The sequence below is a fragment of the Athene cunicularia genome (genome assembly GCF_003259725.1).
Source record: "Athene cunicularia isolate RWA chromosome 27 unlocalized genomic scaffold, athCun1 chr27_part1, whole genome shotgun sequence".
Taxonomy (NCBI): Eukaryota; Metazoa; Chordata; class Aves; order Strigiformes; family Strigidae; genus Athene; species Athene cunicularia.
Genome location: NW_020799138.1, coordinates 2777489 through 2793003, shown reverse-complemented (window position 1 = coordinate 2793003; position 15515 = coordinate 2777489). Strand labels below are relative to the sequence as shown.

General features: G+C 43.6%; 1 protein-coding gene across 1 annotated transcript in view; it reads left to right on the top strand.

The window, feature by feature from the left end:
- Nucleotides 1-15515, top strand: part of KANSL1 (KAT8 regulatory NSL complex subunit 1) — a gene marked incomplete at its 3' end in the record, with an annotated part of 98832 nt that overhangs the window by 11074 nt on the left and 72243 nt on the right. The window contains exons 2-3 of the mRNA XM_026864613.1: nucleotides 3705-3708; nucleotides 9796-11182. Coding sequence (XP_026720414.1) covers nucleotides 9879-11182 — 1304 coding nt within the window. The remainder of the gene's footprint in view (nucleotides 1-3704; nucleotides 3709-9795; nucleotides 11183-15515) is intronic.

Sequence of the window (15515 nt, the reverse complement as noted above, 5' to 3'; positions counted from 1 at the left end):
ACAGGCATAACCTCAATCTTGCAAAACGCGTGGAGGGGAGCAGCTCCTCCGTCCCCGAATCTGCCTGGAAAATATTAACGTAGCGGTCTCCGGTAATCCCGGTGGGCTCCCGGCGCTGTCACCGGTGTCTGCGTGCAGGAGCCGTGGATGGGTCACGGTGCGCTTTCCCCTTCTCTCGGGGTATACAATAGCGTAATTTTTCATGTGGGTTTGAGCTGCTAAGCCATTTTCCTGTATTTACTTTCCGGCTGCTTGTTTTTTTATTTTATTTTTTTTCGAGCCGGCCCTGCCGATCCAGAATTATTTTTCTCAAAACAAGCTAGAAGAGCACGGCTATCCTGAAATGCTTTCCGTGATCGGTACGTGTGTTTACTTCCATCACGGGATTAGCATCTTCCAGTGCTTGATTACAGAGAAATTTCCATCCTTTTGGGTATAAATGGGGGTCATGTAAAAGGAAAAATACATCGGGCAAATCGAAATATATGGAAACTGGCCTTATTTTCTGTAAAAAAAGCAGACCCTCCTTACAAAGCGAGATGTCATCTCTCGGCTCATTAAATTTGTGTACAGGTGGATCAAAACGCAGGCACTATATAGATTATATTGCCTGTTATGTAAAATGCACTTGAATGACAAACTGTAGTTTTCCATGAAACCGGTCAGGATATGGGAGGAACTGCAGGTTTTTTTATTTGTTTTGACTGACCATTATATTTTGAACTGGTTTGGGCCATGTCTGTGTTCGCGGTTACATCATGTCATGTGTTGTGTACAGTGTGATTTGTGCCTCTAAAAATAAGGTGAGGTAGAAGCCCGTTTCTCGGAGGTAGGAAAGTAGGAGAGTACTTCAGCTGTGGTACGGTCCCGCTGACGACAGGGATATAAAACACTTGGGGGGGGCAGTTAAGGTGTTATGTGTGTGACTAAACCTCTGCCGTAGTTATGAATCCGGGGATCTGTTTGTATATAAGCGTTTTCTCTTTAAAACCATATTTGTCCTTTTTATAGCCTTTGTTTTCATGGAGGAACCTCTGACGCTCTTCCCCTGCTTTAGCGTTAGTCCTCTTGAATTTTCATTCTGGGAATGGTGCGGGTAGCAACGCTGTTCAATCTGATTATATTATTTCCTTAATTGAGAAGTCATCAGCCTTTTAAATCAGCAAAGGGGGAGATGAAGCAGAGCTGGCCTAGGGAATTGTAAAGGCGAAGCTGGGGAAACCCCTGATCTGTTGATGGGACCAGGATCCCGGGGAGCTTGCTTTTTCCTTCCCGAGGTGTCCGCTGTTGGCCACTGTCGGAGACAAGATATGGGCGGCATGTTTTTTGGCGCGGGAGGGATGGTTGGTTTTTTTTTTGTTGTTTTATTTTTTTTTTTTGTAGCCACACTGCCAAGGTAGCACAGCTGTGTAGGGCTTAATGGATTGATATGCTGCAGGAGCAGTTAATTGTGGAACTTGGTTGTGGTACTGTTATAGCTGATTTGTAATGATTTAGCAATGAGGATGACTTGTCTTGCCTCTTCAGAGGTGATAAAGCAGCAGATGACCAGGCAGATGTGGCTGTGTGTTTCTCTTATGCTTTTTTTTTTCTCCCCCCCTTTTTTTTTTTTTTTTTTTTAATATGCTGTATTTGAGTCTCATTTGTTCTCAGAGATCATCCGGTAACTGGAGAGCTGGTGAAATTCTGACATCACGCAAGTTGGGTGAAAACTGAGCAGTTCTTTGACCAAAGTCACTTCCTTTTGCCCTGTTTATAACTGTGTTTTTGTGAACGCAACTGCCATTATCTAATGAACCCTCTGAACAAAGACTTGTCTCTGGAGTTTCAGCACTCCACCCTTTTTTCTGCTCCGGTAGTGAGTGGTGCGTGTCCTTAGGAACCTCAAAAGACTTTTCCAGGGAGGATAAGACTTAATGTATAACAAAGTAAAGATAAGGCCTGAGGACTTCGTAGGCCCTACCAAGGGAGGGGAAAGGGTATAGCTTGGGGAGGGGGGAGAAAGGGCAAGTAGTTTGTATTTTAATTTATGGGCCTTCCCTCACCCCCATGCAGTTTTCCTTTTCTGGAAAATTCATATTTTTCTGGAACTATTTTTTGACAGTAGGTCAGCGGTATCTCTGCCCATCCCCATTTAACAACACCTGATTTTGCATGATGTTGTTTTTTACTGGTCTGTATGGGAAATGGGTGGGTCAACGTGTGTCTAAATGGTAATTTAATTTAGTGGAAGTGTCTCAGGTGGATCACATACTGATCAGACCAAATAGTAAGTTAGTTCTGCACCCATGTCTCTCTTCAAAGTGTTTATTCTTTCATTAAAAAGAGCTTCTTAGCACTTGGGCAGTCAGAATGGCAGGTGATCTGAGAAGCGCCACTTCCGTTGCTGCATTTTATAAATACCATGTCCCTGCTCATAGCTTCCAGGAATACAATGTCTATCTGGAATGAAAAGCAGCAAAGACTTCAGCATGCCTCTTGGTTTGAGAATCCTCCCCTGTAAATAGCCATTTAGCTAAATCTTCAAGGATGCGGTTTTCTGTAACAAATCGTTTAAATTGAAATAAAGGCTTTCTGTTTTTTCTCAGCTGGGCAAGGAGTTGTCATACTCAAATCAGCAAGAGTCCTGGTGATGCAGGACTTGAGTAAACATAATTCTATTAAACCCTGCACGTGTCCTCTTCGGCCTGAGTTCAGACCCCTGTTTTTTGGAAGAGGATAGTTTGGATAAGGTCCTGTTCAGGTTTCAAAGAAAGTTAGAGAATAAGGATGTATTTCCCCCCTGCCATGAACTGCTGTTAGCAGATGACTGCCAAAGTATAACGCAGTTTAGAGAAGGAGAGAAACAGTGAAATGGGATATGCTAATAGCTGTGAAAACTTAATTCTGGAGAGCAGGGTTTTGACAGCGCAGTATCTGAATTTAGTGATGAAACTGTGCTGTTTGTTTAATAAAATGAGGAAAAGGGATAACAAAATCTCATCTGAAGAGAGGAAATGGGAGTAGCTGTCAGCCTGAACAGGCCCCATCTTCATCTGTTCCTTAGTTAATCTGCTGCAAACTTATTTTTTGCAGATTTGGTGGAAAGACAAGTGTGTTAAAAAACTTGGCTGTTTCAAAAAAGTTTAATTGAAATAGATACTTCTGTATCGGGAGCTGCTTCACACCTCAGAGATGTTAGCAGAAGATGGACCTTAAAGATTTCTCATTTTCAGCTCTATCAAATGTTAGGAGTCCTCTCTGAAATCTTTGTAACTTCCTGTTGAGGTCTGCAGCGACAGAGGATATGATGGGAAAGGTTACTGGGAAGTTGCCTTGCACTAAATGAGAAACAGCAAACCGAGTTCATGCTGTAATTACGACCCATAAAAAGGAACCTGCAATGTGTGATTGAACATCACCACCTATTAAATGACTATCTCTGCTCTGGAGTTCATGTCATCTTGTTTTTTAGTTGCTGCCATGGCAGTCTTTGTGGATTGTTCGCTCTCCTCTGAGATCCGAGGAGCAATAAAAGCTGAGATCTTCAGTTAGCTGAGCATACGTGTCCTGGAGAACTGTGTTATGAACTCCATTCAAAATAATGTATTTAAACTCAGCTGGAGACGACTCTACCAGTTTGGGCAGGGATCTAGTGATTGGAGATACTTAATTCTGTTCCTCTCTGTTCTGTTATTTCATCTTGAGGACATGGCCAGTTAAAGCAAGGCGCTCTGATAGAATTTTTCTAGTGACAGTCTATGCCTTGTTTTAAAATAGGAAGTGTTAAGGTGGTGACATTGATGGGTCAGGGGAGTTTAAAAATTTTGGTAACAACCATGTGCTTTTGAGCAAAGGTTGGTATGACCACACCTAGTGAATGAAAATGTGTCTTTAAAATTAAAAGGCAATTCTGTTTTTTGTTTAACTTGCTCCCTGAGTCCTGAGTTCAGGTTTTCATATTTCCTGGGCAACTTGCCCAGATTATGCGAAAGAAAAACAAAATTTCTCTGATACTGGATGAGGGGAGACCTGGATTTCACAACTAAAGTTGGTTGGGGTTTTTTTTGGTCTCTGTCAGACTGCTCCTTTGTGCAAGTGTCCTATTACTGTTTTTAAAGCCACATTTCTTTTTATTCAACTGTAAACAGCAACTTTGTTCTGAAGACTGACTTAAGAGCAGTGGGTATTTTTTTTTTTATCTCCAGCCACTTAGTTTTCCAGGTGAAGGCATTCTTGCTTGTAATTATTCAAATTTGCTGACTTTTGGTTGGGGAAGGACAGTTAATCTTGCTTTGTGGCTTTTGTTCTTTTCTGACATCATAATGATAAAACCTTCTCTACCTCACATTATGCAACTGATTTGTTTTACTTGCATCCAGTGAGAATTCACAAGCATAAGAGAGAATAGCTTTTGAAGGAGGAGGCCTCACACTGCTGTTTCTAGAGTTGACCAAAAGCTGCTGCCACTTGTGCAGACCAGCAAGTGGGAACAGCAGCTTTTATTTTAGTCTTGAGGGCTTCTGGTTGGAAACAAAGGCTATAAAAGTAGAGCTTGGTAATATCTTTCTTATTTGTTCCAGTGCATAAGTACAATTCCCTGTGATGTTCTGAATATCAAAATTCTTATTTTTTTCCCTGAGAGATTAGGTGCGAGTCTGTAGTGTTAATGTATGTGGAAGGTACTTCTGTATATATTGTAAAAATCTGTGGTTGTTATGTATGTTTCTCACCTTTTTTCATTAATACTAAAGAAAAAAAGCCTCTTTCCCAAATGTAGGTCACTATATGCGTACAGTCTGCCAAACTGCACGTGATAGCTGGCTTATCAATAAGTTTATCATCCTGTACTTGCCTGTCACATTTCCTTAATTAAAGCTTTGAGAGTTACTTCTCATGTAAATATCTTTCTAAATTGGTAAACATCTGTCTTAAAACTATAAAATGTTGAAAGGTGATAACAAAAGGCATGTAGAGGATCTGTTATGCATAACAGGTATGGCTTTTGGTAGATGTACATTTTTGATGTGGAAAATACTTCTAGGGCTCAGGGTGTTAGATTGTATATTGAGTACCTGCTCTGACTGCTGAGGTTAGAAGCATAGATGATGTATTTCAGTTGCCAAATGAAATGTGTAGGGATTTTATTCTAGCAAGTTGAGTTGAGGTTTTCTTTTTTTTTTTTTTTTCTAAAAGGTATTTGTAACCACATGAATTCAGGAGTTGGCTGCACTCTTGATTCATAGTGAGGGAGGAGAGGGGAAGTAGGAATTGGTATAATATTCACTTCCTTCAGGGTAGTTTTGCCTTTATTGTTTCTAATGCAACATGTCTGTATCCTCTGCAAGACCTGTGTGTTGGGTAGGACAGAGCTTTGGAGGTTGGAGAGTTTGTGGGTGGTGATGTAGTCAGTTGTGGGGAGGCTTGCATCTAGCACAGGTTATTTGTCCTTTACATGTGTGTTGAACTTAAGTCTCTGCATGACCACCTATAACCTCTTCTGTCTTCATTTCTTGTGCAAGTTACAGGAAAAGGGGAATGTGCCCAGGTGCATCTGGGTGACTGCCTCGTAGTAGGAGATATGAGGAAGTAAGGAGGCCTTGCAGCAGCTATAAGGAGTAGTCCCAGTGTGGTTTGGCACGTGATGAAACCAGACAGCATGTGCAGGAATTTTGGATAGAACGTCCAGGGTTTAAACTGTAATTCAGGGAGTATAAATACACAAGGTAAATGTGCGTGTCACCAAGCAGTGCTGGGAGGGATTGAAAGCAGAGGTAATGTGGCCGGGTGGGTGCAGGGCACTGTGGCTTGAGAAGGGTGGCCATGGGGACTCGTATCTGTAGGAGAACTGCTGGTGGGAGGGCATGGAGAGCCCTTCAGGAGAGAAACTGGAGTGAGTGTTTAGATGGGTGGGCAAAGGAGAGGCTATTGATACCTCTTGTGTCCAGGAGTTGGAGCTGCTGTGATCTTCTCATGAACCTCACTGGTAGCACAGGTGCTGAGTTTCTCCCCCCTGAAACTCTCGTCAGAGATTTCAGAGAGCAAAAAACTTCCTGTATTCATTTTGGGCTTATTTTCTGAGGTGTTGCACAAAATCATGTGCTTGGAAACTCAGTTCTCCTTTCAAGGTCTGGCTGTAAAATTGGGTTTTAAAAGCAGACGGTCTTAAATAAGTCAGCATGCTGAAGGATTATTTTCAGGGGTGTTGTGACCCGATAGCTGCTCCAGGGTATAGTGTGACTGGGGCTGTCCCTCGTGCCTCTTCTAACATCCCATAGTAGCCTCGACCTTATTCCCGCTCTTTTCTCTGCTCCGTGTGTAAAAAGTGGTAAGAGTTTGCATGTTCGTGTAGTTGACGTGGAATTGTGGGTGAAGCCACCTGCGTAGGCCCGGTGACTTACTTCCCTCGGTGGCCTTGCGTGCACTCCTCGGGAAGCGAGGGAAGATGGGCAAATTACAGTTACCCTGTTTCTACCTGCTTACTAGAGTCTTTCATCTTTCCTCTGTTAATTAACGCTAGCTGCTCGGGCAGTGCTCTAGTTTTAAAGTGAAAATCAAGAACGTGCTTGTGGATTTTGAATGTTTTCTTAACATTAAGGGCCATGTTGGCCTTTCCAGAAGAATCTCCTTTTGGATCTTCCCAGGTGAAGTCCAGCACAAGGTGTTGTGCCATGTCTGTTGAAGGCTTGTACTGCACCAGACATTCTGAGGTGGAGGAACAGGAGCAGTAATGCAGGTACTCTGAGACTTGTCTACCAGCAGGACTTCTGCAGGAGGAGAAGCTCCTTGGTCACACGCGTGTCTACTCAAGTGCTGGGACCCATAGACCCTTGGTGGAGAGACACTGTATAAAGGGACCCATGGGTGCCTCCATCAATCTACTAATATTGATGGGTGATAGCAGTTTGGGTAGAACTTGCCAGCATGGTTTCAGTCTCAGAGGCAGACAAAAGATTCAGGATAATTCTTGGTATTACTGTCAGAATTCTCAGAAAGCTGTGAAAGTTCCTCAGACTATCCGTGCGAAGGACCTTTTCTTTATTCCTCCTTCCTATGGCCGTCTCGGAGAGATGCCTTACACCACCCTCTTCCCTACAGTTCCCTGTTAGGAAGAAATTACTGATAAGTGTAGGATGGCTTAAATAACAACCAAAACTGAAAAACAGGGGGGGGACGGGACAGGGGACATGGTTACAAATGTCTCTTAATGTTTTTTCCAAGTGTTGTTTATACAAGTAGACATCTAACTCAGTGTTAGAAAAACCAATGCTGTTATGCATGCGGATAGTTTATAAGGACTTAAATAATCTTTTTTAAAAAAAAATATTCCCAATAACTTTTGGAGGTCATCTTTAAGCTACTAGAACAAAGCCTGATTCTTAAGGGAGGCTTTCCAGGCTTCCCAAGTATTTTAAATGCTGTCCACCCATCTGAGAGTGAAGCCAAGGAGAGTTGCAGTAGCTTAGGAGGATTTTCTTTTTAAAGTGAGTTTGCTAACCTGGAGGAAAAATCAGTATAGAAGTTTTGCTTCCCTTTTCTACTTCTGTTAATGTAACTGAAGTTGATAACCTACAGATTTGCTCTAAAATACTCCTCAGCCTAGGTAAACTCCTAAATGACTGCAGTATAGTGCAAATACATTCATAAAGAATCACAGCATTCAGCACCAAGTGCAGGTTTTTCTGCTTTTTTTTGCAGTATGGGTATTTCCTAAGCTGCTCTCGATATCTTGCAGTGCTGTGGTGGTAATTGTGGTGGAGAGCAGCGATCCACACTCTTCCTCTGGAAGACGGACCAGTGTGTTTCTGCAGAACTGAGAGTGCCTGTTAGGAATAGTCACTCCAAGTGTACGTGTCTCTGTAATGAAAGTCTTGGTAGGAGGCTGGAGGGGGGGAAATCCTTTATTCTGACAGTTTTCCTCCCTCCTCTCCCAAGGGCGTCTTAGCTACAAGTGGAAAGTTCCCCGCAAGTTCCTTTTTAATTTTTTTTTCTTCTCCCCTTGAATAGTCGTGTTCAGTCTTTATTTATGGACCCAAATGGTGTCTAAAAGCCATTTTCAATGAGCAGTAAATTTTTAGGCATGCAGTATCGTTTTTCAGTGAGGACAAGGTGTAGTTGATCACAGAAAACGCTAAGTTCTGTTAACAGGGGACTTCTGAAGTCCAAAGCCATCTTTAAGGTCTCTGTATTTCTGTTACTATATCTTAAATTTTAAATTTTTTTTAATCGGTTCCTCTGTGAGTGTATCCTTTCTTCCCTGTCGTCTTCCTCTGTGTCACCTAACTGGTTTTGGAGAGAAAGTTTGTTAGACCACCTACAGCCTTGCTGAGTTGTAGACCTGGCCGATGTACACATTCATTGGAAGCCAAACAGAGCAACTAACTTTGAGCTTGTCCTGTGGGCCTTCTCTCTGTGGAGGCGTGAGTTTGTTTCTCTAGCTCATCTCTGCCTTTTCACAAAAATTCAGGCTTTTATACTTCGTATTTTTCAGCCCTAATGTTTGTCTGTGGTCCCTGTAACGGTGAAGCATCTGGTCTGACAATGGGGAGCAACTGGGGTGCATCTGAATTGAGACTGGAAACAAAACTGGCTGTTAAATTTTGCTCATTTAACATATTCAAACTTCAGATAGTCCTTGCTTTTCCTGTAAAGTGGTATATTAATTTGGTCATTGGGGTGTGTTAATGAACAGCTACAGCAAGCTTATGCAAATTTATGTGAAATTAGAGGATTGGCATATCAGGCAAGAGATCAGGGCAATTTTTTATTATTAAATTGACATTGAAATAGCTTATGAAGGTGCTAGATAAATTTTGCAGCAAAAAGAAAATAAAGTAACGGTTGCACTGTTAGCAGAGCCTCTGCTGTGGGTTATATGAATGCAGTTGAAAAAAAAAGGCATTAAAAACCACTGACACTTTTAGTGGTAAAGAAGGTAAATGACCAGAAACTTGAAGGTAGGTGGGTGGGAAATGGTTGCAGTCTACATGAATGAAAGGTCTTTGGTTATTTCTCTTAACTTGTTAGATCTAGGTGAGTTAAGCCATGGCTTGCTATTACAGAGTGTAGAACTGCTCTGTCATGGTGTGGCTGGGGGGGTGTTAATCTTTATCCATGTTCTTGAAAGAGAAATAGGAATAGTTAACACTGGAAATCACCTGGCTTATTCGGAAATGTGCTTCTGGGAAAGTAGGTTTCATATACACCAGGGAAATGACTTTCTTCAAATCCAAGGCTTTCAGGGAAGCAATGGGATTGCCCAGTGGGTGTGGGGTGGGGGGTTTCTTTAGCCACTGGGAGTTGAAGCATATGGAGATTTGTTCCCCTCAAGCCCTCTCTCTGTTACATGTTATAGTTCTAATTTGTCATTTTTAAGGCGCCTGAGCTGGCAGTAGAAGCTGTGAAAACTGTTTTATAGGCATAGCTCAAGGATTTCAAAGCTGAAGTTGGTGAGCTGCTGGCATTGAGGAACAGCTGTAACCAGGGCCAGACCTTTTGTGAAGGCCTGGAAGGGTGCTGGCATGCTCGCTGGATTACCTGAAAGATGAGAACAGTGATTACAGACAGGCACCAACTCTGGGACATCCCAAGGACCATCTTGCATGTTGCTACTTTTGTTTTTAGCTGCCTGGTGCCCAGCTGGATCTGCTGAGCACAGGGCTGGTGGTCGCAGAGGGAGGATGCTGCTGAACGTGGAGCTCATGTGGCTTCTCCAAGCGCATGGAGTCAATACGTCTCAGTGCTGTTGTCAGTCTTGTTTGTTTAATTTTCTATAAGTGCAATGCTTAATTTTGTCTTTTTCCTTACCTTTTGTAGGCTGCCCTTGGGAGAGGCAGTGGGAGGCAGTGGAGCTGGCCTCGGCACCGGGAGAGGCTGGACTTCCCGTCTCTCTGTGCTGAATGGCTGCGATGGCGCCCGCTCTCACTGATGCAGCAGCTGAAGCTCACCACATCCGATTCAAGCTGGCTCCCCCGTCCTCCACCTTGTCACCTGGCAGTGCCGAGAGCAACGGCAACGCCAACAACATCCTCCTGGCTGCCAACGGCACCAAAAGGAAAGCCATTGCTCCGGAGGATCCCAGTTTAGATTTCCGAAACAACCCTACGAAGGAAGAGCTGGGCAAGCTGCAGCCGCTAGTGACCTCTTATCTCTGCTCGGATGTAACATCTGTTTCTTCAAAAGAGCCTCTGAAGCTGCAAGGAGTCTTCAAGAAGCAGACAGTCCTTAAATCTCACTCTCTCTTATCTCAGTCCTTCTTGAAAACAAGTGATCTGTTGGGGAGGCAACCGGTGTTGGAATTCACTTTGGAGAATCTAAAAACAATGAGTACTAATAGCCAGCCACCTCTCCCACAAGCGCCTGTAAATGGCTTGGCCAAGAAATTGGCCAAAAGTACCAATTCAGATCATGAAAACTCTAGTTCTCTGAATGGTGGGAAGCGTGCTCCTCCTTCTGCTGCCCTTCAGGGTGTTGACTATAATGCAGGAGGTTCTGAATTGGGGGACTTGAAGACCGGGTTGACCAATTGCACTCTTCCACATAGAAGCCTTGATGCAGAGCACACGACTCCATTTAGCAATAATAGCACTGCAAACAAATCTTCCCTTAATTCCACAGAGCAACAGCGGGTGCTTGAGAGTGGCAGTGGAGAGACTAGGTTGCCCGGTGTTGCTAGTCACTCTGACTTTGGGAGCAGTAAGTTGGAGGAGCAGAAACCTCCTCTGCTGGCTGGTCACCACAGTGCTCTTGACTCCGAGATGAGGACGAGGGCATTGCTGCGACGGCAGGCAGACATTGAGAACCGTGCCCGCAGGCTGCAGAAACGCTTGCAGGTGGTGCAGGCAAAGCAGGTGGAGAGACACATCCAGCAGCAGTTGGGTGGCTTCTTGGAGAAAACTCTGAGCAAGCTTCCAACTTTGGATCCCCTGAGGCATCGGAGCCAGCTGATGTTGACCAGAAAAGCAGAAGCAGCCTTGAGGAAAGCTGCGAGTGAGACAGTTACTTCAGAAGGCCTAAGCAGCTTCTTGAAGAGTGATTCAATATCAGAAGAACTGGAGAGATTCACGGCCAGTGGTATGGCCAACTTGAGATCCAGCGAACAAGCGTTTGACTCGGATGTCACTGACAGCAGCTCGGGAGGAGAGTCTGATGTTGAAGAAGAGGAACTGACCAAAGCAGACCTGGAACAACCCCACGTACCGCTGTAAGTAGCAGTCATGCTTTGCTTATCTCTGGCTGGGGGAAGAGCGAGGTGAAGGATGGCAGATGGAAAATCTGTTTTTTGTAGAAACACTTCTTTTTGATGGGCTTAGATCAAAAAAGTAATTGTTAAAACTAGTGTGGTGTGACTTGCAGCACACTTCCTAGTTCAGGCAGCACATGCAATGTTGAGGATAAAATTCTTCATGCGTATGGTAGTCATTGGTGTTCCTGTGGAGCAGCAAGTGCTGGAAATACTGGCTGGCTGGAGTGATGCAAGCATACTGCAGCTACAGACCCGAAATACTATGAACAGTCTCTCCGGGATGTGTTGGACCTGCCCCCTGAAATGAAATGTATGTCGTCTTACAGCAGGAATCTTTGTTGTAAACCAGTTATGTAAAGTAAGGCCAGTCTGAATCTTTGTAGCTGACAGCATACTTGTGACTGGGGAATTAACTTTTTTTTGTTAAACGAACTGCTTGGAAAAAAACCTCTGACAAGATTTGGTCCAAGTGCCACTGGAAGTGTAAAGTGAGTGTGTTCTCTTTTTGAATCTGGGAAATTACTGTTGGGAATTTTTTTTCTTGTCTGAGTTGCGTTAAATGATGACAACAGCCTCATAATTATGTTATTAACTGGATACTGTTTGCATAAGTATTAGGTGTCAATTTGTGCGTGGAGGAGGAAGGTTCTTGTCAAGGCGAAAGGTCTCGAGACAGGTCAAGGAAGAAGGGAAATTTTTCTTCCAGAATCAAGAACTTTCCCGAGGATTGCATATCGCAGTATTCTGCGCAAATCTCTTAAAAGGCTGTATACTGTGTCTAGTCTGTGTAAAATCTTGCTTGCATCAGTATATGATTTATTTCACCTTGAGGGACCTATTGAACTTAAACTTTAGTCTGGAAAGTATAGCTATGGTTGACAAAAAGCTCCCTGTGGCAGTCACAGGGGTCCTGCTTGGAATGCAGGGGACTTTCCGATCAAGGCTGGAAATAGTTGCCAGGACTTTCGTGTTCCTGTGCTATTCTGGGTTTGTTCAGATTTCAGTGGAGAAATAACTGATTGTATTCTGATACCTGTTGTCCAAAGTAATGTTAATGGCTGGTCGAGTGCTGCATGACACAGATTTTACTGAACTAGGTAGGTGAGCGTGAACAGTGTGTGTGCTTGGTAACTTCAGCATCCTCCAAAACCACGCTCATATGGATGAGTGCTGATAAACATATGTCACAGCTCTTGAATATAAAATTCCAGCTAAATGTCACATCATGTTTTGGGATGTTAGCATAGGATGTAGTTCTGTATGTGAAGTCTTAAACATGGCATGAGTTCGGCTTTCCCTCAGTGCAAAGCTAGTAACTGAGCATGTGATCCCTGCTGGTGGGACATAAAGGCGTTCTTGTGGTGTTAGAAAAGAGAGTTTAATAACTTTATTCCTGTTTTATAATGTTCACAAACTTACTGTTGGGATTAACAGTAGAATTGCATTTATAAGTATTGTCATAGTTATTAGAGGAGACGTTTGATTAAAATTCTGTCCAAAGTAATATTAGATTTCCCATATTGTGGGTTTCATAGATTCACGTGTTGTCTAGCAAAGTGAAATTTCTTTGCCACTCATCATAATCCCAAGAGGAAGTGCGGTATTCAGAGACATGATGCGTGAAATTCTTTGCTGACTTTTCTGCCCTTTGTGTTAGTCATGCCTTTACATTCCCCAACCTCCTGAGTACTCTTAAAAAGCCAGAGATTTTAAAGCTAATAAAGAGAACGATCCTTCTATTGTCTGTAGGTTTAGAAGCTGGTGTGTATTCATACTGGCATCTAGGCCAGGCCCACCAAACCTCGTTTAAAGTTTATGCCTGTGGGTATTTAGTAATTAGTCTTCCCAACATTGACTGTCCTGTTGGCATGAGTGCTTTGACATTGGGTCTCACTAGCTCTGGCATTACTGCAGTTGGGGCTGAATGCACATTTGTGCTTGTTAGCGAAACTCCTGAAGTCAGCCTTAAGAGTTGGTACTAGCATCTGAGTACTTCTAAATATCATTCTTTTCAAAGCAGTGCTAAGAGACGGGAAGGGGAGGACTGACTTTTCCACTGGGAAGCTGCCTTGGGCCAGCTGATTGCACAGAACCATTGTTTCACTTTTGTGTGAGCACAGAACAGCGAGGGCTTTTTGCAGGGTTGCTCAAGTATGGCTGGATTTTGCAGCTTGCTAAATTTACTTATTAGAAGGAAGACTTTTACCCTGATTAATTTTGGTAGTGAGATGGAATATCTTAATGAGTATAAAAACTTCTGTCTCATCCTTCAGTTGGGATCCCTTGGCTCTGTATTGCTGCTGGGTGCCACTGCCTTCCCCCAAGAAACTGCTTGCTTGCTTCTAGATCTTTAGTGAGAGTTATGCCACTAGCCATGTGTCTTGTAGCTTGCTTGCAGCAAGTGGCCGTGTCGCTGACTGCCTCTGGGATTCAAGTAGAAGCATGCAAAAGAAACAAAGATGTGTTTACATCATGCCTAGATAAGAGCTGACCTTTGAGTTTTTCTGGCATGGTGGCATTCCAGAATCGGTATCTGGTCAAGGACAGACTTGGAAGTATTTGTCCTGTTCTGGCCCTCCTGATCTTGGCTATAGAGCAGCATCTCCCTGAGGAATTTTGTCTTTCCTGTAGCGTTAGGGATCTATCAGAACTTGGTAGGGCCTTTTAAAGTACTCGTAGTCCTGCTGCCCAGGAAGGTGCTGTCATTCAGGTGCATAACCAGGCCATCATGTAATGCATAAACAAAGCAGGGAGGTATTCGTTACACCTTTGTTGGGAAGCCCTGCCAGCTATGGGCTTGGTTTAACAAGGCGCTCTTGATTCTCATGCAGCTGATGGGGAAAGAAAGCGCGTGCAGACAGGATTGGTTCACGATATGCTCTTAGGTTTACGAGGATCAAGGACCACCATGTTGCATTTCATTTGCGCTCTGATTAATAACATACAACTCTCTACTTCACAGCTAAGATCCTCTTACGTGTCACTTCAAAAGTGCAGTGACAGAGTTTTAGGATCAAGAGAAGCTTTGCCTCTGCTTGGTGGTGAGGAAGGCAGGTTGGAGCCTCCCCCGAGGAGATTCGTACTGAACTTCTTCAGCTGGGTGTGACTGCAGGCAGCAGCTGTCTGCGACTGCGAAACCTATGCTACTTTGAAAGGGCCCAAATGCTGTTGTCAGCGTGGTAGGATCAGGAACTTCTGTTTGTGAAAGGTCGCTGGGAGCCGGGCATGCGAATTCCTCCCAGCGCTGGAGGGCTGCTGGCTGGGCTTTGGCTTGTGTGGCCAAGGGATGGTTTAGCAAGTAATCAAAGTCCTGGTGTTTCTGTGGCTTTGTACTAATACATATAAGTAGGAGATATTTCATGTGGCTTGTGCATCTTTACAGTAGTTGCTTTTCTCAGACTAGTTGGTTTCTTTGGTTGTCTTTGACTGTAGACTAGTTTCATCAGGATTTTGTCAATTACTTTTGGCTGATTAGTTAACTGTGTCAAGCAGTAACATAGTTATTACCTGGTGAGTGGTGGGTGATTTAGTCTCTGAATCCTCAACTTCAGTCTGTGTACCATGGAATAATTTTCTGAAAAGGTAGTGAAAGCAAATATTTAATTGGAACTTACCTTTTTAGTTCAGATTTCTTATCTGGAAAATCCCTGTTCTGGTGGCAGTTACATCAAGCTGCTGAGAGCGAACTGAAGTTCCTAGTGCCTGACTTCTCACACCAGACAGCACCTACAGTGTATTCAGTTGTGGTTGTTACGATGCCTATGGCCATGATGCCTAAGCACACTTTAATTATCCCCATTTACTGGTGGGAAATCTGAGCACCTTCTGCACTCGGTGTTCCAGTGAATCATTTCACAGCCTTGAAGCCCCGTGTGGTGACTCCTCCCTGTGCTCAGTCACATTGTGCTGTCTGGATTTCAGAATTGCTGGACTTGGAGTAGTAATGAAGATTTCTCACTAAGAAGTGAGAAATCTTTGTCAGCACTAATTTCAAAGTTCCGTGTTGGAAAGGGATGTGTGTGGCACATGCATCGGCAGTTGTTTGAGGGGTAGTTGCAGTTGGTGCATCAGTTAACTGAGAAATAGGATTTAGAAATTCTGATTTTTCTCCCTTCATTCTATTTTTGAAGCAAGAGCATGGTAAGGAAGCCTGTATCTCAAAGGCTGTTAAATAGCATCTCTCAAATCTGACTTCCTGGAACTGTAATTCAGCTGGCAAATCCCGTGCTGTGGGGTCTAAGGAGGCTTTTCCTACTGGTCACAGACACGTTGCACTAACTCTGATTTATGC